A 24,771-nucleotide genomic window follows, 5' to 3' on the forward strand; every position below is an offset into this window, starting at 1 on the left:
ATTACATATCTAAAAATATTATCTATTGGCTTTCAATGGACCGCGATCGTGCAATATTTTTCCATATCATGACGTGGAACTCTTTCATATCGGACGTGGAATGTTTTATTAACGTTGTAATGGAAAGAATCGCGTGACGTCCATGGCATTCACGCTCACGTTGCGACAACAAGTTGACGTCATTTTCACGGAATTTATTAATGCGCGCGTCAATTTGATTTGCATATTGCATTTTCGGAGAAATTATTTTCTTATTTTTCCTGTCTATCGTTGCAGAATAATAAATTTAGATATAAATTTATCATTTGATAGTGGATATGTAATAAAAAGGTTATCAACTTTGTATGTGTATATATGCACTCGTTCTTTCGCGGATAATATTGCGCTCCTAAAGTCGCGCAATATTACCGCTACAGAACTCGTGCATATATCCACATACAAAGTTAATAACCTATAAATATTTCATCTAAATATCTTCAAATATAATTTTATGTTGAAATTCACAAACATTGTGTTGAAGGTGTGTCTCACTGACAACACAGACATTTACCATTTTACAAGACACAATATAATATACCCAGTTATAAACTTTGGAAAGTTACATTGCAACATGAAACTTCATTTTTTTACCGTATAAATTTACGTTCATATTTCATATCGGGCTCATGATGTCATTTGCGAGGTCACTTTCATTCGTGCCGTTGCGTTTAAAATGTTAAAAATAGTATTTATCATTTATATAATAAGAAATTATGTAGATGCGTATATCATAAAAAAATATTAGATTCGAATCGGGAATATATGCACTCGTTCTTTTGCGGAATTATATTGCACTCCTAAAGTCAAGCAATATTTCCACTGCAGAACTCGTGCATATTTCTCATCTAATAACCTAAAACTATAACGGTTTCAAAAATGTCATAACAGAACTGACATAAAATCATTTCACACTGACGTCGTTTCAAATATATCATACGTCTATTTGTTACAATGAAGATATTTCGACATTTCAGCAAACATATGATAAAAAACAACACTGCCACAAAAAATTCCTTATTTAGACATTATCGCACAATAATGTTCAATATTTCAGAGCAGAATTGATCAAAAGTCATTTGATATATCGTTTGCATTCTTCTGTGCAAAAAGAACACTCGGTTCTAAGTATCACTTAATGCAACTCTGGTATAGACGTAATGCAAAATTTAGATAAGTTATTTTTTGTATGTATTTTTTTTCAAACCAACTGTTCATGAATGCAAAATTGTGATATGATGACTATGCCCAAAAAAAGGGGAAAAAAACTGACATAAACTGTATGCATGAAAGAGATGTGACATCAGATTTTATCACACTGTTCTTTCTATAAATCGAGTATCTAGGTTTTTGTTACATGACGGATCTAAAAATAAACACCATATATCTTGGTGCAAAAGTCAAGCATTGGAAACATATTTGGCTGAAATTTATTTCTGATGTCATAACGGACTTCGGGCAATAGCCTTTGCTATTTACCGGCAAACAGTTAAATAGGAGTAAAATAGTTATTAAAGCTGTAGAAGACGTTCCATTAAAACAGTCTGAAATGTTTCACTCCATCCAATTCTTTACTACAATAGTAGTCAAAGATATCAATAAATCTTTAGATCTACTGCAGAATTCCACTATCCATGGCAAATTGTTACATGACATTTAAGATAAATCGCCGGTCCATAGTTTGTACTATTGACCTGTATTTAGTTCAACATAATACTCGCTGTATGAAAGTTAATTGCTGATGTCATGCAATGAAACACCTATCGAATAGAAAGTAGTACGGAAAACTGTTACAATTTCTATTTAATAATCTGAAGAACAAGCATAGAAAAAAATTAATGGCTAGAGCCTAACCACGCAGGCATTTTGTATAAATTCAGCTTTAAAGAGCCTTCAAGTGTACATTAAAATGTCAAAATATTTCAAACAAACAGTATGTATTAAATATATAATAATCGATTAACATTTTCAAATTTATAAGTTATGAATATGAACTAAAGGACAATTTACTTCCTTCTATTTCTTATAAGATATGTACTGTGTGATTAACGCAGTAACTGTCTTTGTCATAATTGTATATATAGAGGATATTACATGAGTGTCTTTTCATATTGAATTTATTAAACGAGTTGAATAAAATAATAAATGTGAGGCTCTACCGAGCATTTTATCAATTTAATTCAACGAGTTTAATAAATTTAATGTGGAAAGTCACAAATGTAATATTCTTTTTATCACATGTTAGCCTTTCCTTAGGAAACATAAAAAAAATCTGCTTTCTTCTACTATATAAACAAGTCAATTTGACCAACGTCTCCTATACTATAAATGAGGTCGACGTCAAAGCTTTATTGCACTAGTGTATTATCATTTTTATTTAATGGCTTTATTACACTCCCGCGACGTCAAACATGTGATAAACATGTCTATAAGGTAGATTCAGTGTGTTAAATAAATAAAATTATACATATAGACTAGAAACATCTGAAGTACGATGTATTTTTCGTTTTATTACAGCTATTCAGAAATATAAATACTTTTTGCATTTTTCTTAAAAAAAGGTCTGTTTAAAAGACATACGACACATGCTGTAATGTAAGCTTGATATAAAACAGTTCTGTTGCACGTTATTTTCATGAAACACTGTCAACATTTATGCCAACTCAAGTGATCGTAATTTGCGTTATGATAAATACATATTCAGAGTCGCACTTTCTTTGTAGTAAAACAAAAACCAAAGGTATCATCACGTGTCACGCGGAATAAATTTGTTTTCTCTCTAACATACTGGCGTGCAGCTGCTTTCTGTTCAATATCACAAATTCTAATTTCAAGTATTGTCCCATCTCTAATATCCATGTCAAATGTTTCTACCGTTGCTACTTGTGGCAGTGCAGGAAGACTGTCTATAAACTTGCACCACGTGGGCAGACTCAGTGTTACTTCTTGAAGTGTTATTTCTTTCAGATTCTTTATATCACACGGACGTGCTATAATATTGTCAGTAAAAGAAAAGTCCCATAACGTTAGAGAACTGAGACTGACTAATGACGGCAGCAGTCTGGTAAGATTTTTAGTAACAGTTTTATAAGACCTCATAAAAAAACCGGCATACAGCTCAAGATGTTTTAATTTATCTGCTTCACATAGACAGTTACACATTTGTTTCATCATGTCAACGTTTTCAATACTAAGCGTACACGTTTCTAGATTGTCAATGTTACAACTGACCATACAGAATTTCTCACTATAAATATTAAACGCTATATGATTAAGACTTGTATTCTGATTCAGGTATGTACACAACGACGAACAAACATCATGTGGAATACGGTCGGAAATAGTCCCTTTCATCTGAAGCGAAGTTAATTGTTGCATTTTCGGTAATATCGAAACAAGATGTGTTATGATTTTCTTGTCTGTTTCTAAGAAACTGACAGTTTCAAGCGTGAAAACATTTGTATCAAGTATTTTTGTGATTTCATTATTAATCCTGTCATCACTAATGCTGGATTTTATTGCCTTCAATTGATCACATTTTCCAAGATGTTTCACGGCAAGGTAAACTGTTTCGTTATCAGTTTTTTTCATGAAGCACCAAAACCTATCTAAATCTATCGATAGAACATACTTCGAAACAACATACTCACAATACCTTAGCAAATCTGTTGAATGCGAAACGTAAATATCGGCAATATACACAGGTGTGTGAACATTTTTTGCACTTGACATAGCTTCTTCAATACACATAAATATGCACATTTGAATATCTTTTATCAAATTATGATGATTTGAAGAAAAGCTATCCTGCGGTACTGTATTTCTTTCCTGAACAGCCGATTTGTCAACAAGTGTTACGTCATAAATGTACTCACTAACATTTGTCAGCAGCTGTGGTTCTAATCCACAAAGCATAATTAACACGTTTGACTGATCTAAGATATCAACAACCGTTTTGCAAGTGCCAAAGTATTTCCTTAAGCACGTTTTGCAAACGTCTGCAAGATCATCGTCATAGTTCGGAAATAATTTCAGCGACTTCAACATTTCTTTTAGCCTACTAGCGACATACACTGCGGCTAAGTATTCTTGCAATGACTTGTGAAAAAATGAAAATAATGATTGTTGACTTGAACTTGCAGGTAAACTTACGTCTTGCTCTTCTGTTAAGATGCCTATGTTCAGACAATACTTTATTACGTTATTTGGTATGTTCAGGCGTTCTAATGCTGAGTTACTGAACGTCAGTTTGATTTCTTTGTTTTTGTCAAAAAGGGTTTCGTACGCTAACAGTGAAAGATACTGTATAACACGGATGTTTTCTCGGAGGGCCTTGATATCACATAAGTAGTCAGGCAAAAGTGAAACGTCCATACGTGCTTGTGTAGCTCTCTCGCATTCTTGATTTCTTGAAGTCGTCTTCAGCGCATTCCATTCAAAAAAGAGCGCTAACATATTACTGTATATAGCATACTTCGAATTTTCTCGGAGTTTATCGTCAAACCATAGACAAATTAACTGTTGCAAGATTAATGGTATGTGGCTGATATCGGAAACGCGTCTGGTTTGAAGATCAGTTTTACATTTCTCTGCATTTTTGCTTTGTTGAAAACTGTCATTTGATATGTATCTATTCCGCGTAGTTTGATTCTTTTATCTACCTCAGTATCACTTATTTGCAAGGTATCAAATTTCCATTGTCTTGAAGTTGTTATAATGGTATAATCAGCATCGAGCTCGCGTCCTGGAAGTCCTGGGGTCAGAAATTGCGAATCATGTTTACATTCTGGTATCCATTCATCGAGACCATCAAGTACAATAAGACATTTACCTGATTCATTTTGTAAAATATGTCCAAGCGCAGGATCATGATATGATTTCTCTAACATTTTTTCTATACTGTCACAATCGGAAGAGTATCGCAGTAAAACATAAAATAAGAATTTAAAGCTTTGCATTTCTTTTACTATCATAATGTCTGATTTGTCTAAATTGATTTCTTGATGCGAATGAGCGATACACCAGAAATGCACAAGCATTTTACAAAACATGCTTTTCCCCGTGCCAGCGTCTCCGATTACGTAAATATATTTTGCGGGCTTTTCGCTATTTTTGAATATTTCGTGCATTGAAATCGTAACCTCTTTCCATTCTTTAGATTTTTCATTCTTTATTTCTACAGTCATCCAGGGAGGAACATATACATCACTCACATTCTCTTGTTTTCTTTGCGGTTTTAGGGGTACCGTGGATACCATTCTGACGTACTTTTCATATCGTTTGACCAACTTCTCCTGAAAGTCTTTAAAAAGAAATGGCAATTACACCTTTGAAGTATGTAAGCATAATTGAATTAAACAGGTACACATTTTCTTTAAACATTCGCCAGTAATCCGACTTCGGAATATTTTCACCCTTGCCTAATGCCCTAAAACGTTGGGGTAGACAAAACATTGTCACTCCATCAGAATACTTCTATTATGTTATTTAATTTCTATATTAAATTTTACATACTGTAAAACTAAACTGGAAATATAACACCAAAATAGGAGTAAAATAACACTTGTTCGTGTAACATATCCTAATTGTTTTCATTGATAAAAATGTCACAGGGTGAGAAAAATGTGCAGCCAGACCGGGAATCGAACCCTGGGCCTCGGAATACCGTTCCGATGCTCTACCGACTGACCTACCCGGCCGCTTACACATTTCCTCCCCGTTTTAATATTCAAGTCCTGTACCGTGACATACTCCCCCGCTATATAAAGTTCGTCCTCGAATTTCTAATGGTATAGAGAACAAGGTAAACATGATCTCGGAGTATATTCAGTCACGGTCCCAAGTTGGGCGCCAAATGTAACAGGGTGAGAAAAATGTGAAGCCAGACCGGGCCTCGAACCTGAGGCCTCGGAATACCGTTCCGATACTCTACCGACAGAGCTACCCGGCCGCCTACACACTTTCTCTCCGTTTTAATATTCAAGTCCTGTACCGTGACAAAAAACACCAGAGAGAGTATTTATTTCTGCATATATTACATAAAACAAAAGGGCCAAGATGGTCCCAGGTCTCTCACCTGAGAAACATAAAGAGTGTGAACATGTTTGACCTAGTGATTTCACAGAAACAAATATTCTGACCAATTTTCATTAAAATTGGACGAAAAATGTTGTCTCTTTATTAGTGTAAACAAGTATTTTCTTCAATTTGACCTAGTGATCTAATTTTCAATCCCACATGATCTACATTCGAACTCCTCCTAGATATCATCAACGCAATCATTCTAACTAAATTTTATGAATATCCAATGTAAAATGCAGCCCCTATTGCCTACACAAGGCTTTTCTTTAATTTGTCCGGGTGACCTAGTTTTATTTTAGAGATGACCCACATTCAAACTTGACCGAGATTTCATTGAGACAAACATTCTGATCAAATTTCATGAAAATTCTGTGTAATATGCAGTCCCCATTGCATACACGTTTCTTGGATATTATAACCTAGTGACCTATATATGTAGTTTTTTATCTTTGATAACCCATATTCGAGGTTGACCTAGATTACATCAAGGCAATCATTTTGACCAAAATTCAAGAAGATCAATTGAAAAATACAGCTTCTATCGAATACACAAGTTTTTTTCTGTGACTTGACCTAGTGACCTAGTGATTTTAATCCCAGATGACCCACTTTCAAACTTGGCCTAGATTTTATCAAGATTATCATTCTGACAAAATTTCATGAAGGTCAGTTGAAAAATACAGCCTATATTGCATACACTATGTTTTTCTTTGATTTGACCTAGTGACCTAGTTTTTCACCCCAGATAACCCATTTTCAAACTTGACCTAGATTTTATCAGGATAATCATTCTGACAAATTTTCATGAAGATCAGTTGAAAAATATAGCCTCTATTGCATACACAATCTAAATGTTGACAACCAGACAACAGACGACTGACAGACGACAGACAGACGACGGACGCCGGACATCGAGCGAACATAAAAACTCACATAAGAAACTAAAAAACAGTAGAAATCCCACTCCTTTTGGTACACTATCCTATTTGTTTTTATGGAAAATAAATAAAACAAGTTTTAGTTGATATCCCCGCTAAAGTATGCGCTGTGTCAGAGTAGAAATTTAAAAGCAAGTAATAGGCAATTACTGATGCAATCTTGAAAAAAGCTGAACATGTACCACCAAACTATAATGTTATATAATTGTTTTAAGTATAATGAAGTCATAGCATTGGCTACTTCATAATGTAGGTAGATGTGGGTTATGAAACAAGTAAAAGGCAATAATTCTAAAAGAAACTGAAGGTCATATACCAGTAAAAAGATTGTTCTTTGTTTCAAATAAAATTCAGCCACGTCAGATCAATTATGGTATAGTTTCTAGATTTTCTCTCCGCCAGAGTTCAATCCATGCATTTGCTTCAAGAAAACGAAACGAAAAAGGGGTGTTCAATAGTATGCAGAGAAATGTTAGTCAGTTGAAGTCAGGTACCCTCATATTGTCGCATTCAGTAAGCGGTCCGCAGAATAAACACCCTTCTTTAGTTTTCTAGTACACAACTCGAAAATAGGACAATTGCCATATTTAATTTAAAATACATTCCACCAGTGAAATTATCCCGTTCACATGCAAATGCGCTGAAAATAGAACAAAATATGATGTATCTATATAAGGGACTTTTTAAGACCGAATTACTGCTGTATGACCTGAAGAGATCCTGACAAAAAGTGTGTGCATCACTGCGCTATTCTGTTGCATATTCATGTTTAATGAAATTCTCTCAACTGGCTTCTTGGTTATATACTAACTTTATGATTTTAAAGCAATTCAAGGTTAATAATTGTGAGGATGTTGGTGTGATTCTGATGAAAGTTGGATATGCACCTCCAAAATGAGCTCGTGTGTATGTTCTATAAGTATGAGGAAGGTCTATCAATTGGCAACTTTAAATCTATAGATATGACGGCAATTAAAGGGCAGTAACTCAGCAATTCCTGAACAGGGCATCCGAAGGTTATCAAGTACCAATGTACTATTCTAATTTATTTCAGTATAATAAGTCTCTACTAATTGGTTGACTGGTTGTTTGGGTGTAAGGATAAAACCACATTCTGCTGTATACTTAATTTGAATATGAGCCTATTCATTACCTTAATATATTTAATTGGTATTTATGCATTTTGGAACAGTTAAAGCACACTTAATCTAAAGTTAGTGAACATATCATAACAACGTTGCATGGCTCGTGATCTTTATTTGTACCAATTTCGCGAAGATCCTTCAAATGTGTGTTTAAAATAGAGCATGCATCTTCCCTTGATGTCTTTTCCTGACCATTATGACCTCGAGAACAGCATGGTTAATTTACTGACCTGAGACAATCATCTTATGAAGTTTGACACCTGTAGGCCAAAGAGTTCCTCAGTTATCAATGGGAAACCGTTTTCAGTCTGAAGATCACTGCGACCTTGATCGCTGACCAACTGACGCCTCGATAAGTAGAGGTCACCTACTGACCAAATGCGATCACCCTTTGACCTTTGACGCCTGTGGGCCAAAGTGTTTTTCATTTATCAATCGGAAACCGTCTTCATACCCAAGGTAACTGCTATTTTGTCCTTTGTTATATTAACCCCAAACAATAAGAGGGTATATTTACTGGCCTCAAGTAATCATCATATTAAGTTTGATGCTTGTGGATCAAAGCATTCTTCAGTTATCGGGTCTGAAACAGTTTTCAGTCACAAGGTCACTGCGACCTTGACCTGTGACCAACTGACCCCAAAAGTTATGGAGTTCCTCTACTAACTGCGGGCAGTCAACTTGTAAAGGCCTAAGCGTTCTTTGGTTATCATTCGCCATTGGACAGACGGACAAATGGATAGACAGACTGACGGTCCGATTAGTATATACTGCCCCGTTTTGGGAGGACATAGAAATAGAGGGCAATAACTCTGCAGATATTGAAAAGAGCATTATGAAAGATGCACATTCACTACCGTCCTTTAGTGGTCTATAATTGTGATATTTTTCATGAAGATCTTTCAACGGGTCTGTCGTGTGAGAATTTTCGAATTGATGAAATATATTTAATACGTAACTCTTTGGTTACTGAAGAAATCCTGACAACCCTTGCCCATATACCACTGCCATATAGCGATCTACATTTGTGTAAAGTTTCATGAAAATCCATTTATAGGTTACTTAGATATGTCAAAATATCCAAATTTACAACTTCAAGGGGAAAAACACAAGAGATAACACTACATAAGACTGCGGGCTCACGGACACACAGTGAGACGGAAAATGCTAAACTTATATCAATCGGCCTTCAACATAGGATTAGAAGGGTTATTATTACTGCACACAGGGTGTTTACAAGGTATAGAATTGTAAATCTATCTATTTAGTGTAAGAATAACAAAGACTTATTATAATGTCGTTTACAAGCGTTTCAGGAAAAGAAGCCGCTAAATGGTTTCCCTTTTAAGCACATCATGTTCTGTAAAAAAGCCTGGTGTACCCATTTCTACAAACTTGAACAACACCATATAATGATGCTACCGATTAAGTTTGATGAAGACACATCAAGGAGTTCATAACGAGACGAGATTATATTTCAATTCTAGCGCGCTCACAAAGGGGCAAGCGGAACCATTTGAACAAATTTGAGAGAGAACCTTGTCAGGATAATGCAGATCAATTTTGTTGTAATTCTGACCAGTAGTTTTGGAGATAATGCTTATTTAATTTGAGAAAGATGGACATTATAGGCTGTAACCTTTGTTTCGGATGAGCTAAAATGAACATAAAAATCCAATCCATAGTAAATAAATGTCTCACACCAATTTTTTAAAGTAATTTTGCAACTTTATAATTTGTGATAACCTCTCGTTTTATTCCTACTCTCATCGAGTAACTATAAACAGCAGGTATTTATACAGTTAATTTTGGTTGTAAAATCATACCATTATAAAAGATTTTTTTCACTGAAATGTTTAATATATATATATGATAGGGTTATTATAATAATAGCTCGATCTGGGATGCTATTGTCGGCTCGAATAGATTTTGCCAATCTTTGCAAACTCCACAAGAACCAAATACAAAATCCTGGATCTAGCTACTGTTGTTATAGCCCTTTAATTATATACCTCCACCTTTTTCTTATCGAACAAAATTTAATATGTTTTTTTTTCGATGTTAGAATAGGAATGAGTGTAGTTTTGTGTGTGCTATTTATATAACTGGGTCGGATTATGCATATTAAATGAAAGTGTTCCGGCAACATTCAATATAAAAGGTACAATACGATTTTTGTCTGTTCGACAATATCTGACTAAATATCTGACTAAATTTGCACTATATTAATATTTCAACACCAAGACAACTTTCATTTTTATACCATAATTTAACACAAACATATTTTGTATTTACACTATGATTTTTTTTTCACTATGAAGACATAATACCCCAGTTTTGGTGTTACAGTATCTGATTACCTTTGCAAAAGAATGTTTAAAAAAATGTAACATTAATTGTGTTTCTGATAATAAACACATTCCTGGGGTTCGGACACTTCGTTAAGTGTTTACACCGCAAAAAAAACCAAGCAAGCAACCGACCAACCTATTGCAAGGTGACTCCTTCATACCCCACTCCACATTATTAACTAGAAATAACAATATTTAGGCTTATCAACATGAAGGGTAAATCTGTTCCTGATATTGGGGATTTAACTCAAAACTGAAAGCATTCTTATTTGCGATTGCTTATCGTTTTATTGATACTACAAGAGGCCAATGAAGTCATTACACTTAAATATTGTTTTGCATCATTTTTTTTTGTATATTCAAATGTAGTAAAAAGCCATATAAAGAAATAAGTCAACCGAATTTGTACACATAATAAAGATTATCGCTTCACCTAGTAGTACTAACTAACTATTAGTGACTAACTAACTGGCTGGGTGGCTGGCTGGATGGCTGGTTGACTGACTGACTGGTCGCACCATCTAACACACGGTTTGATAGCGGTCACTAATATATAATGACGTTCAGGCATTTGCTTTGTCTGTGATTCCAAAGTCATATTCGAGTCAGTGTAACGGTGTTTGGTGATTATGCTGCTCAAGACGCGCATCTACTACCTTTACTAAGATTTTTAAAGGGAGATTAGACATAGGCCTCTAATTTTTGAGAATATTAGGATCAATATTGTTGTAAACAGAGATCTTATTCTCGCACTAATTCCATTGATGTATTTATGATGTTCGTTATCAAGAGGCAAGAGTTCCTCAAGACATATTTTCAAAAGTCATGTTAGTAAAGTGTCAAAATTCACAGGATTTGTTGGAGATTTTTCAATTATTTCCTTTATCTCTGCTGTCGTTGTAGGAGCTAAATCAACAAGACAGTTTGCTACTTCCTGATGTTCTGAAAGATACAAGTCTGATGAATCACAATCAGTTTGGCTATGGGAAATAATGCGATTCCTAATGTAGACAATTTCCTCGATGAATGTAATCACTAAATTTCTGCGCAAGTTCCATTGTGGATGAGTTTGAGGGGACGGGTAGCATCTTGATTGTCTCCTAGTAGGTATATTTTGATTATCTTGGCCTTATCAGAGAAGTAGCCGGTTCGAGCTTGAATGAGGTGTTTATTTACTGTAACACATTGGTAGCAATGATGTTAATTTTATGTTTTACTTAATTAATTTGGTATTTTTTTCCTGATGTTAGAGCCTTTCTCAGCATTTATATTGTGTTGTCTAACTTGTTGAAAATAGGGTTAGTGCGAGGCTGGTCTGTCTTGTATTTTCTGTTGCATATGTTGTCTTGTTTGTTGTAAGCCGTTTTTCATCTCCTCCTTGCTCCCCCTTTCGCCCCATCCTTACCCCTTGCATTTGTGCTTCCCCGTCCTCTCCAACTTTACTTTGAGTTCGTTTTCGTGCCCTCCTTTGTTTTGGCTGCCGGGGCCCTGGGACGGTGCACGGTTGTTTTGTGCTGCTTGTTTGTGTGTTTGTGTCTAAAGCGGTCCCCTGCAGTGTTCTTACATCTTACTTGTCTGTTTTTTCTATGTTAGTTAGATGGGTGTGGTTGTGGTATATCTTTGATACATGAGTGTCTGCGCTGTTCTGGTTAACGTTGTAGTGTAACTGTGATTATGGAACGTGGCATTCCCTTTGTAAATTCATCCTCGTTCTACACCTGATATTATTCTGCAGTAGTTATAACAACATCTAATGTTTGACCAAGGGCAAGGGAATGTTCATTCACACGTTGACGCATACCTCATGACTGAAGTACCCTTCATCTTGATCTAAAGCAATATCGAGATGGAAATTCATGTCTCCCACAATGACTGTAGCATATCATTTCAGGAAAGTTGGCCATTCTTCCTCTAGAAGCACACTAGTATATAAAACGTTTTATTTGTTGGTGGTGGTCTATGTATCACTATCAATCGTGCAGAAAATATATTGATAGTCAAAGTACGATCCATGTATTCAGATATTCAACATAATGTTCATTACCATGATGGAAAGTGTGTGGGAAAGAGATGGTGGGGTAGAATTCTCAATATTTCATATTTTATACAGGCAGACTTACTTTTCTCCAAAGTTAGATAAATGCATTTTACTCATGTTTTTGTTTAGCTGCTGAGTAGTACTTTTTGTGTAATGCTGTGGATAGTTTATTAAGTCACATCTTACTTTTATACTTAAAGTAATTCAAAACTATTAATGTAAATTCATGTTTCCCTAAACTTATTATTTTCTACAATGGTTTCCCAATTTATAACACTGCCATAACTTATTTGTAGCAGACTTTCTGTGTTAGTTTTAAGAAAATCTTTGCTTTTACACGTAAAGAGTGTTCTAACTTAAGTGATGGTGTTTAGATGAAAGGAAAAAGCAGTTTCCGTCTCTAATTTCATCACCATGTCTATGGTTTCTTTAACTGTTATAGGCATTTTATTGTAAGAAGGACTTTTACTAGACCATGTAACTCATAGTTTATGACAAGAATTCTGTCCATTGGACATGGATGACCCAGCATACTCTGCGATCCTCTTACTAGCAAAGTTTCCATTACAGACCATCTTAACATGAAGGATGCTCGACTAAACGTTTGAAACAAATTTTATTCAGATAAGGTTGTGCTTCTGGACCACGTTGAATCTATTCTTTCAAAAAGTGTATGAGGAGTTGAACACACCAATTGGTTTGCACTGTGATCTATTTCGTGAAACTAAGAAAGGTTCATAATTCTATACAAGAGGGCCATGACGGCCCTATATCTCTTTCCTGAGTAGAATTGCTTGCTTGAACACATTTTTGGTTAAAGCTTTAAAAACAAAACAATAAAAACAACAACAAAATACAAGAGGGTCATAATGACCCTGGATCGCACATCTGAGTAATATGAGCTACATGTATCAGATGTCAAACTGATGCTGAAATATCAAAGAAAGTATAGGTCAGTAGGTCACTTTCAGTGTCACTGAAAGTCAGTTTAAGGTCAGTGTGCAAAACTGTACACGCCACCCAAATTTCAAGGCTGTATCTTAATAACAAGAAAGTAGGTCGGAGCGGGGACTCTTTTCACCCCAGTGGCATAATTCGAACAATCTTGTTAGAACTGCACTGTGCAATGATACATATCAAATATCAAAGGCCTTGTACTTGAACTTTCAGACATTTTTTTTTTTCATTTATAAGTCTATGTAAAACTTGGAACACCCTAGGTTGGGCCTCTTTTCAACTAAGGGGCATAATTTGAATACTCTTGGTAGAGGACTACTAGGCAATGCATCATACCAAATATCAAAAGCCGAGGTCTTTCAGTTTCAGGGAAGAAGAGTTTTAAAGTCTTTCCTATATAATTATATGTAAAACTATGGACCCCAGGGAAGGGTCTCTTTTCACCCAAGGGTAATAATTTGAACAATCTTGGTAGAGGACCATCAAGCTGCTACATACAAAACATCAAAGGCCTAGGTCTTGTTGTTTCAGACAATAAGGTTTTCAAAGTTTATTCCTATAGAAGTCTATATAAACCCGAGCCTGGACGGTGCAATGATTGACCCTAGGGGATACTTTGATCAAACTTGATAGAGGTCTGTTTGATAATGCTACATATCAAATGGACAAGAGGATTTTCAATATTTTCCCTTTACAAGTATATACAAATAATGTGACCCCCCGGGACGGGGACATATTTAACCCAAGGGGACTAATTTGAACAATCTTAGTAGAGGATCACTAGATAATGTTACATACAAAATATCAAAGCCCTAAGCCCTGTGGTTTTGAACAAGAAAATTTTCAAAGTTTTTCCTATATAAGTGTATGTAAACCATGTGACCCCCAGGGCGGGACCATATTTGACCCTAGGGGAATAATTTGGACTGATTTGGTAGAGGACCATTAGATGATGGCACATACAAAATATCAAAGCCCTAGCTACTGTGGTTTTGGACAAGAAGATTTTTAAACTTCTTCCTTTTGGTTGCCATAGCAACCAGAGTTCTGCATAGATTTCAATCCTTTAGGCAATTTTGATAGGGATCACCAGAGGATAATTTCTGTGAAGTTTAGTGTGAATCTACTCAGTGGTTTTTTAAAGAAGAAGATTTTTTGAAATTACAATAAAGCCATATGGGGAAAATAAGCCCCGACCCCTGGCGACCACGTTTTTTCATCAAAACAGAATGGCTTAGGCAATTTTGGTAGAGGGCCATTTAGAGATCATTTCTACAAATTCTTTGGGCAATTTTGAATGGGGGCACCCAAAGATCATTTCTGTGAAGTTTAGTCTAACTTTGCCCAGTGGTTCTGAAGAAGAAGATTTTGACACACGACGCACGACGGACATCGAGCGGTCATAAAAGCTTACCTTGAGTCTTCGGCTCAGCTGAGCTCAAAACTGGTGTGTGGGTCAAGGTAAGGATTATGCAAGATTACTTTCGAAATCTGTAAAATATATTACAAGTGGTCCAAATTTGGTCCTTTTTGCCGTAGCTTAAAAACAACAAAGTAGGTCAGAAGGTCACATTGACGGTCACTGAATGTCAGTTGAGAGATCGGCATGCCAAAAATGTACATGTCATCCAATTTTCAAGGTTGTATATTAAGAAACAAGAAAGTAGGTCAGTAGATAACATTGATGGTCACTGAAAGTCAGTTTAAAAATCGGCATGCAAAGCTGTACACGTCGTCCAAATTTCAAAGCTGTACCTTAAAAACAATGAAAGAAACGTTACATTTGTCGGTGGTGGTCTATAATATCAATATCAATCGTGCAGAAAATCGATAGATACTCAAAGTACGATCCATGTATTCAAATATTCAACATATGTTCATTAGCATGATGGAAAATGTGTGGTAAAAAGGGGGTGGGGTGGAATTCTCCATATTTCATATTTTATACAGGCAGGCTTACTTTTGTCCAAATTAGAATGAGACTTCGGAACGTTTGTGAAACCCGTTCTGGATCATAAGATTTGTCATAGGCACCGCTTCATTTGCCATTTAAGTGAGCTTCATACATCTTAGACAAAGAATCATGAGCATGCAAAATAAGAATATCTTCAGTTTTTATATACAGTTACATTGGTAAGGGCAGCGCGTTTGAGTTATGTTATTGCAAGATTGTGTGAAATGGATCAACTGTGTTCAGTTTAGAAAAAAGATAGCGATAACCAACGGGAAGACAATGAACGCAGTGGTTCAGTGGTTACGCTGTCTAATTACGACACATGGGGTCGTGACATTGATCCCACATTCCTTCAACAAGCCTAATTAACATTGAAATAATAGTCCCATGTACTAGCACGTTACACCTGGTACCCTATAAACAAGGAAAGCTTCTTGAATTATAGCTTTTTCTGTAAATTGCACGCACTATCCTCCCACTGATATTACTAAAAGTTTTCTGGAGGAGTCGGAGAAATCATACCAAATGGCGACTATAAATAATATTAAATATAACAGCAACAACAGAAACAACGACAGATTAATCTAACATCTACATCTCCACAGAGTCTTGATAATAAATATACAGTCATAATCTCTGACATTTACGACTATCATACCTGTTTTGGCCTTGCTATTCTCAGCTTCTTGTCTAGTCTGGGATTTACCCGCTATCAGATCTTCAGTCAAGTTCTTTACACGCTGTATTAGAAATTTAATGTTTACATAACAGATAAAAATTTCAAAAATATGAAAATCACAGTAATATATTACATATATTACAATATCAATACTATTAAACTCAGTACATATGCCATTTGGCCCATTTCCTATCAAAAGTAACTTGACATCAGCAATAATGTATCGCAATACAACATTGACGATGATATCTCTTAATATATAAAAGTAACAGTATTGTATTTCAAAAAATCGTTACACGAAGTTCAATCTATGTTCGAAACTAAATCTTTATGTTTAGGATATGTTTGAAGGAATCTATTGGCCTGTTTCACTGTAAACTGAACATATCATTTAAAGAGTGTAAGATAAGCATAACACGCCACTGTCAAACATTCTATCTAGTTTTAACTATATTGATATATTTTATACTTTCATTGTGTAAAGTTTGAAAATTAACAAATCTTTTACATTTGAAATGATTCTTCTTTCTAACGCTGCATTTTCATGTTCAATTTTTACAACTTTTAATTCGTTTCCGCGTTTCCAAATTCAAAAATAAAAGTATTTTGATTTTTCTAATTTGCTTATCACTAGTACCACCTTGGAAAAACTCCTTGGGCAGAATTGAATAAAATACTTCTTTAAAACATCCATACTTGTTTTATATGATAAACGTCTCATAACAGCAGATGTCTTCAGTTTAACATATGTTGCATATTCCGTTAGATGCGTTCATCAAGAATAATTTGTGTTCTATGTAAGTTGCATTGTGAACAGATATCCATTGATAATAGATCTTGATTGAAAGACAATATGTTAACAGATGCCTATGTAAGTTTGATCCCAGATGAGAGAGGAGACCCCTGTATTTTGTTTCCATATTAACCCGAGTTTTGTTAGGAGACCTGTGATTTTCATTTTTTTTCTTTTATAAATGGGGTATAGTATCACAGGATGCTATAGTATCACAGGATGCTTTTTCATTATATCACAAAAAGCGAGTAATGTACGACTTTGCTCCAATCTTTCATTCTTATAACTTAAAATAGGTTTTGTTCGGTGGTCTTAAATCTTTCATTTACTACAAAAACAGATAAACACTTTTTGATTGGAATACCATTTCTTTTTGTTAGCATTAAGCAATGTGAGTATTTATAAATTGCATTTTGAATGTATAGAAAAAAATGACTGAGTATGTTCATTGTAAATCTACGGTTATATAATCAATGTATTTACCCTTCCGTATGAGCAACAATTTAACTGTATCAATTAACTACCTTTGACAGAAACAAACTATATGTTTATATTAAAGATTTAGTTGTCTATCATAACTTTAATTTTACCTCTAACTCCAACTTTCATTCTTGAAGTTTGAGCTCTATATTTTGTTCTGCTTCTACTGTTTTTGTCGTCAGCTGCTTTTCGATCCCAATTCTTTTCTGTTCAATTTTTTCTGCTGTCTGCTGGAGGTTAGCTTTAATAGCTTGACCTTCCTTCTCAAGCATGCGTTTGCCCTCGGTAGCTGTAGTTCTTACTTCATCATTTGTCATTACCAATTCCTTTCTGAGTTTCCTTCTTTTCTGTTGGAGTTCAGATTTAATAACTAAACCTTTCCCCTCAAGCTTGCGTTTTCCTTCAGCAGCTGCAGTTCTAAATTCATTTCCAGCAACAAGTATCGTTTGTTGAAGTTCTCTTTCCTTCTCGTTGATTGCAGCCATGGCAACACGGCGGATTTCGGCCTCGTCTGTAGTTGTTGTAATGAAATCTTCCCGCTTTAGCTTTAAAATAGACCATTTTTTTACTAAAAAATGACTTCTGATGTGATCAAATTCAGAAGAAGACATTATGCAAATAGGCAATTATATCTGATGTAACTGTTTTGAATTCAGTTTGCTTATTTGTTTAAAGGGAATTCCTATAGTTTTTTATGCGCATCTTTCTGCGCAGCCGACACTTTCTATGGAAAACTGAACTGAAGTCAACATTTGTTGAAACATGTTACAGACAATCTTAAATATGAGGAATTTTGAATGAAATAACATTTTTGATAAGTTATATCAGTAATCAAATGTTGATACTGGTTTATTTTGTATTGACAAGTATCATGCCTGACAGGTATCTTGCTGTTTTTGTGGTTGTGTTTTCACATCGCATTTTAGTACAAAGACAGTGTTGTTCATATAATGTAAGATAATTGACTTAGTACTGATAAGACAATATCACCTTTCAGATTATTTAGTATTCAATTATAGAAAGAATTAAGAATTTTTAAAACTTTTTTTAACTTTTAGCAGACATATGTAATCAATTTGGCCAGGTTCGCGCCATTTTCCGTCCGAACAGGTGTTGTATTCTAGCGGTCTTAACATAAAATTTAGCCCGGTGACCCATACATTTTTAGCCATTTTTATGCTCACAATACAATTATCTATACACAAGAAGAAAAAGAAAAAATTCTATGAAAGAGTTTTTTCAAAATTTAAAAAAAAATATTCTTCACTATGGATATTTTTCATTGAAAAAAGTTCACAAGAGTAAATATGAAACAATATTTTTTTTTCATTTGTACCTATTATTGTAAGGATAAAGTATTATAAATATGACTATGATATCAAATAAGTATATAATAAAATCTGTAAAAAGAAAAAACCGTATTGTGCTGCCTGGATGTATATTTTGGTTGGTATTTATAAAAAAGCAGAAAATTATGAAAATGTTGAAAAATCGCTGGCAGTTTCAGCAACAGTGGGTGTGTTCAAAACAATTTTTCACAAAAACAAGCCTGGTGACCTATTGTTTTTATTTGTTCATTGTTTTCAGCACAAATTTTCCTATCATATATTTGAATTTAAAAAAATTCTATGAAAGGAAAAAAACTATAGGAATTCTCTTTAAAGAGAGATTCAGATGGAGTAAAGGATTAACAAAAATACTTCTGACGACGGTAGAAGCATTCATATCTATAACTGATATGGATTCGTAAGAAACTTAGTTTATTTAATCTTAATGTTTTACAAAGATGACATATATGTGCTATAGTCATAATTTTGATACTTGTACCTGGTGACAATATTCCACGGAGATGGCTGTTTAAAAATATAAGACCAACATGCCACCTTTGATTTTAAATCTTACTGATTTTCACTACTGATTAAATAATGATATGTGTAGGATGAACAATTAATGGGATACGTAAACGTAGCTTGTTAAAAGTAAAAAGTTCTTTCTCATTTCATTAGCTTATTTTTAAAAGAAAATAAACGACGATGAATTCTCTGCAAACGTTTTAGATAGTGGCCATCACATTGAAAATTGTCTCTTCTTGAGCTTGAGGAAATACCATAAATTATAAAAAAAATACAAATAAAAAAACAAAACAAACAGACACACACAAAAAAAACAAAAGAACGGCACGGTAAAAGTTGTTTAAAATTTGCAACACAGTGCGAAACATGGTCAGCTTTAAGAATATACCAAGCAAATGCCTTCTTTTTAACATTACTATTAGGGGCCAAATACCTTAAAAAGAAACAGTCACAAGTTGTGTTGATAAGAAAAAGACATTAAATGAGTTTCAATGTTTTACAGTCAAAGGTTGCCAATACATGCAGGAAGCTCATGAGACAAAGTCTTTGCATGTTGCCTGTAACGACACATCTTTGAAATTTTATTACCTCTATTAGGTTTTTAACGGCATCTTTAGATTCTTGTCTGTGTTTAATTTCATGTTCATCTTCCAAAAGTTCTATCATATCATCTATATAATTGTTAACCTCCGTGTCTTCTAATTCCATACTGTGAGAGTGAAATATATCGTTTCTAGACTTGCGTACCTGTACAACATAAACACAACAAAAGTGTAACTGAAACTAATAACGTAAAATGATATTAACAAAGAGCAACCCTGAAACTACTGTATGTATTGTCTTTAATCGTGGTCTTCCTACCGACTAACTAGTTTCTTCTCTTAATCTTATTATCTCAATATATTTCCGTCTAAGCTTTGATCATCTATGTGTTGAAGGAAAAGGGACACAATTATACAAAATTTATATGAATAAACACAGAGTGGGAACAAAAAATACACAGAGTGGGATTACAAAATACCTGTTTCGGTAAGTGGCGATTGTATGTCGTTACTGGTATTTTAAGCCCGTTAATATATGCAACACTGCATTTACCGCATGAGTTTAAAATTGATTCAAATTAACATTAAGTAACTGTAATTAAGTAACTGTATCATTCTCCATCATGTTCTGTGTCCATTATCAAATTAGGAATTTTCTTCATGAATCCTTTAGGCTAATAAAGCTTTACAAATGATATCCAATATGGTTATTAAAAACGAATATAAAAAGACCAATATTTACCCTTGAGAAAACATCTGTACCAGTTATCACACACTTGATATGTTGTTGGAATTCTATGTTGTTAATCAGCACATGCAACAAGCCAGGACAGTCAAATTCTACCGCTCTACTTTTATTTGCCTCGTATCCTGGAGCATTTATAAAACATTTTGCGACAGCCCATGGTTCAGTGCACCATTGTTGTGCGTCCGTATTTTTCCAGTTTGGAGCTGGCGGGGTTGAAGCATGGAGTTGAATTATTTCATCGTAGATGGCGCCACATACTTTGTTTGCACATGATATTTTCCCGCGTGGATGTAGGCAATTACAGTATGTTTGACCAAGAGGACATTGCCTAGTTTTGGTTTGGACATGATCAGGTTGGAGAGTGCGTACGTCGCAAAGTCCGCATGTCACTGCCGAAAGATTGTGTTTCCGTTTAACTTTATCTAAGATAGCAATATGCTGCTGGTTAACAAGATGGTCGCAAAATGGTTCCAAACCTTCTTTTACGTATTTTATCCCAAGACCTGCCCTCACCCAGTTTCTGTATTTTACGTTCTTAAGCTGCGCCTTGTGCTCCATGTTTGAGTTTTATCTGCAGGAAATGTATAATACAAAATGCCGTTACTTTAGAGGCATTCGGAATACAAAATGTCGAATCAATATTTGCTGCAAATCAAAAGCAATGCTATGATATGCACCGTATTCATTTACTAAACACATAATACAATATTTCATTTAAAGTAAAGTGCAACTGTTTAAGGTACACAAGTTCTAAAATGACGGAATGTTATCTGCATAAAAGAATAAATTGACAAGCTGGAAAACAAACCGATCGCACTTTTAATACCACAGCACTTAACAATGTTTCATGCATTAATCTGACGTAATGTACTTTCTAATAGCAAAATTATGCGTAGTATATAGTCATTCCGTAATTCCATTGTTTCATGTGCATGTGCCAAAGTCAGTGACCGTGACATTTATCGTGCCCTTGACCGACTTAGGTACATGTGGGTCACCTCCATTCTAAATAAGTCCGTGACAGATCACGCCTCGAGGTAGTGCTTATATAACTACGTTTTATTTTTTTTTTTTTTGGGGGGGGGGGGGGGGGGGGTTAGGGTTCTCAGGGTGTCCCCTTACCACGGCATGTCACATGACAATTGTTAGATTTTATGCATGTATTGACGATAGTTGTTGTGATTTAAATAGCCCGCTTAAATATTAAACGCTTAATTGAGCATAAAGAAGTATATGTAATGCTTAAATATAGACACGTTAATCTTTTAAAAGCTTATTTAAACCATACTATATAGTGTGTTTATTTTGTTAACATGGCCATTATTACTATAAATGTGTATTTCATCTTTCATATGCAATATATTTTCCACGTATCGATTATTTACAAGCTTTAAATGCAGAAGTTAATCGTGGGGATTCCTATATGTATAGCATTATACATGTATATACATGAAAGTAGGTCATACTATACTTCTGGTAAAAGTTAAAGTGTATACTAGTATCTAAAATGATTTTAAAAGAATCAGAGACTACTTGGGTGATGTTAATCTCCCTTGGCACCGATTCTTGAATGTCAAATAACAATTGCACTCACAATTTTATATTTTATATGTATAATATTTAATTGATATTTGTTAAATTTAGATTGATCATACAAATGATTACATGATTAATAAATTCTTTATTTTTGTAAAGTCATACACATTAAGCATTGGCATTTACTGGCATAAAGTCTAGCGACAAATTGATTAAAAAACTTCAGTATATGAAATAAAATGACACTACTTTCGATTTCAGATATGCTTAATTTCAGGCATGTAGTTATATATAAAGACTCTATAGTTCTCACTCAGTTTTATTAACGTTTCACTATAAGGCCTTTATCAAAATGACAAATACCGAGAATTACTCTACATCATGGCGTCTCATAATATAACATTTGAAATACAAAACCGGAACTGACGTAACGTTATTAAACGTCAACGTCAAATCCCGCAAAAAATCGATACTCATTTATGATGCACAAGGACTGTCTTCTGGCCTAACAAGGGTGGTATAGTACGTCATCAACAGGTGCGCGCAACACTTCCCGATGCGGCTTTTTGTGTCAAAACATCTCGATTTGGTGAGTAAACTTGCGATTATTACATTGATAACTAATAGATTCGAAAATGACATATAGTTGAAAGTACCCGCAAATGCCTCTAGTTTATCATTTACGTTTGCATTTTTCAAGAAAGCCTTCCGTTTAAGAGAACATTCGTGCACAATGCACTTCATGGAAACACTTCCCTATTCACCACACCATATTATGTCGCATAACAAGAGTTTACATGCATTTCTGATAAATCCAAGCATTGACGGGTGTTCTTTTTTGGTAAACAGATGTCAGTGATACCTTGATTAGTCACTGGAATCTAAACTTTCCGAAAAATCAGTAAACTAAAATTTCGCCTTCCCGGTTCACCAACTGAATTGATGTCCTTCCCGGCTCACCAGTTTCCAGCATGACTAACATCGGGCTGGTGCTCATGTAAATGTGATCACGCTTGCCTGGGAGTTCTATTAATTCGAATAACTAATTGTTAGAGTGCTTGCACTAGATGGTCCGTAAACTTCAGTTAAGCATTTGAAGATAATATTGAAAGAACAAGGCATATCTTGGACATACTAGTATGCTGTATACTATAAACGTGCATATGTATGACATAATTATGTTCTATCATGTCCTTATATTTGTTATTTTAGGTACATGAAAGATGAAAAAGGAAACAAAACTTCTAGTCTGCATCAATGGAATCGTCAATATATGTTAAAAAGGATTGCTGAGTGATCAGCATGCAAGACATAATTGACGTATTATATTTTCCAAAAGCTGTACGACATAATATTTGAGAAGTGGAGAACATCCTCTAACGGAATTACCCCAGACAAGGATTTCAACGCTCAACTAGGTCTCCGTACCAAACTTTGTCACGACTATGTCGGTTCCTGTTTGAAGGTATGGATATAAATAACTGATTTAATTTCAATAATGTTACAATAGATAAACCTTAATAAGGGGTATAGTAAGATAGGCACTTCGAGACATGATAATATAAATAGAAAGTATTTTGGAAGCCATTAGTTAACTTGTTACTCTAATTATTTTTTCATGATAACTATATATGGCGTGTCATCGAAAATAGTCGAGTATGATGGCTTTGATTCCGAACTTGAGTTCAAGGCAAGACTCGATGAGACAAATAAGAATATGCATTGATAATATGCTAAGTAAAGCAAAATTATATAGTTAAATTTTATCATGTGCTGTTTTTTAAAGGAGCAACCTTTTAATATATTTTTAAAGGTAAAAAGTCGCACCAATGCAGTTTAGTTTTTAATGATATGCTACTATTTAATTTGTTTAACGTTTCAGGGCCACGTGATCATCAAAATTGCGCGGGAATATGAGAAATTACTGTATCGCGCCAACGAAATGTTCTTATTAAGGAGTTTTAGATGTGCGCAGGGAAAGACCAAGAGCGACTGCAACCGAATTATAATTACCACGTAGTAGAATGGGACATCGATTGAATCTACACTAGAAAGCGGTTCAGGATTTAACATTTGACTAATGTTCAGATTTTGCTTGCTAATCTTAGTGCACCCAATTACATGTTAAAACTCGAAGTGAGCATGAACAGTGGTAGAACAATTTTACTTGCAATGTAAATTATTTTGCTTTTCTTTAACAGTTTAGTTGTTGAAAATGTTGTTGTATAAAAGATTATTTAAAATAGGAAATTTTACTGATTTTTTATTTAAACCCTTACACAGTGGAAGCCGTTGTGACATAAACATACGCACATACACTTTCAAGACATAGCAACATCTTCCTTTTTATTAGCTAATGTTATATATTTACACAAATCAACGAAAGTAGATTTGTTACTTGATTATAGCAATTCTAAATTTTATACACACTTATAAATACGAGTATAATGATAACGTTTCATTAACTTTGGACGTAATTCTTTATAACTCAACATTTAAAAAAATGAAATTCACCTTAAGTTTCATTAAGATCACATATCTGACAAATTCTTTCCACATTGTATGCTTTTATTTTCTTCTATCAAGAAGTAGTGTACATCTCTATGTCACATATTCTCAACAATTGGAAATATTCAGACA

The 24,771-nt window shown here is 34.4% G+C and overlaps 1 protein-coding gene across 4 annotated transcripts in view; it reads right to left on the reverse strand.

Annotated features, from left to right (window-relative positions):
- Positions 1–2,431: 2,431 nt before the first annotated feature.
- Positions 2,432–24,771, reverse strand: part of LOC123556510 (uncharacterized) — a 29,894-nt gene continuing 7,554 nt past the window's right edge. The window contains exons 2-6 of one of the 4 annotated variants that reach the window (XR_008367476.1): positions 20,590–21,166; positions 19,894–20,052; positions 17,563–17,997; positions 16,159–16,240; positions 2,432–5,338 (exon numbers count right to left, since the gene is read on the reverse strand). Coding sequence is in view for 2 of the 4 variants with exons in the window: in XM_053525413.1 (XP_053381388.1) it covers positions 2,737–4,491 (1,755 nt within the window). In the remaining 2 variants the exon portion in view is untranslated. Of the gene's footprint in view, positions 5,339–15,146; positions 15,302–16,158; positions 16,246–17,173; positions 17,998–19,893; positions 20,053–20,589; positions 21,167–24,771 lie in introns of those variants that run through there. The other 3 variants (XR_008367477.1, XM_053525414.1, XM_053525413.1) reach the window with 3 other exon arrangements.

Source organism: Mercenaria mercenaria, chromosome 15 (genome assembly GCF_021730395.1).
Source record: "Mercenaria mercenaria strain notata chromosome 15, MADL_Memer_1, whole genome shotgun sequence".
NCBI classification, from domain to species: domain Eukaryota; kingdom Metazoa; phylum Mollusca; class Bivalvia; order Venerida; family Veneridae; genus Mercenaria; species Mercenaria mercenaria.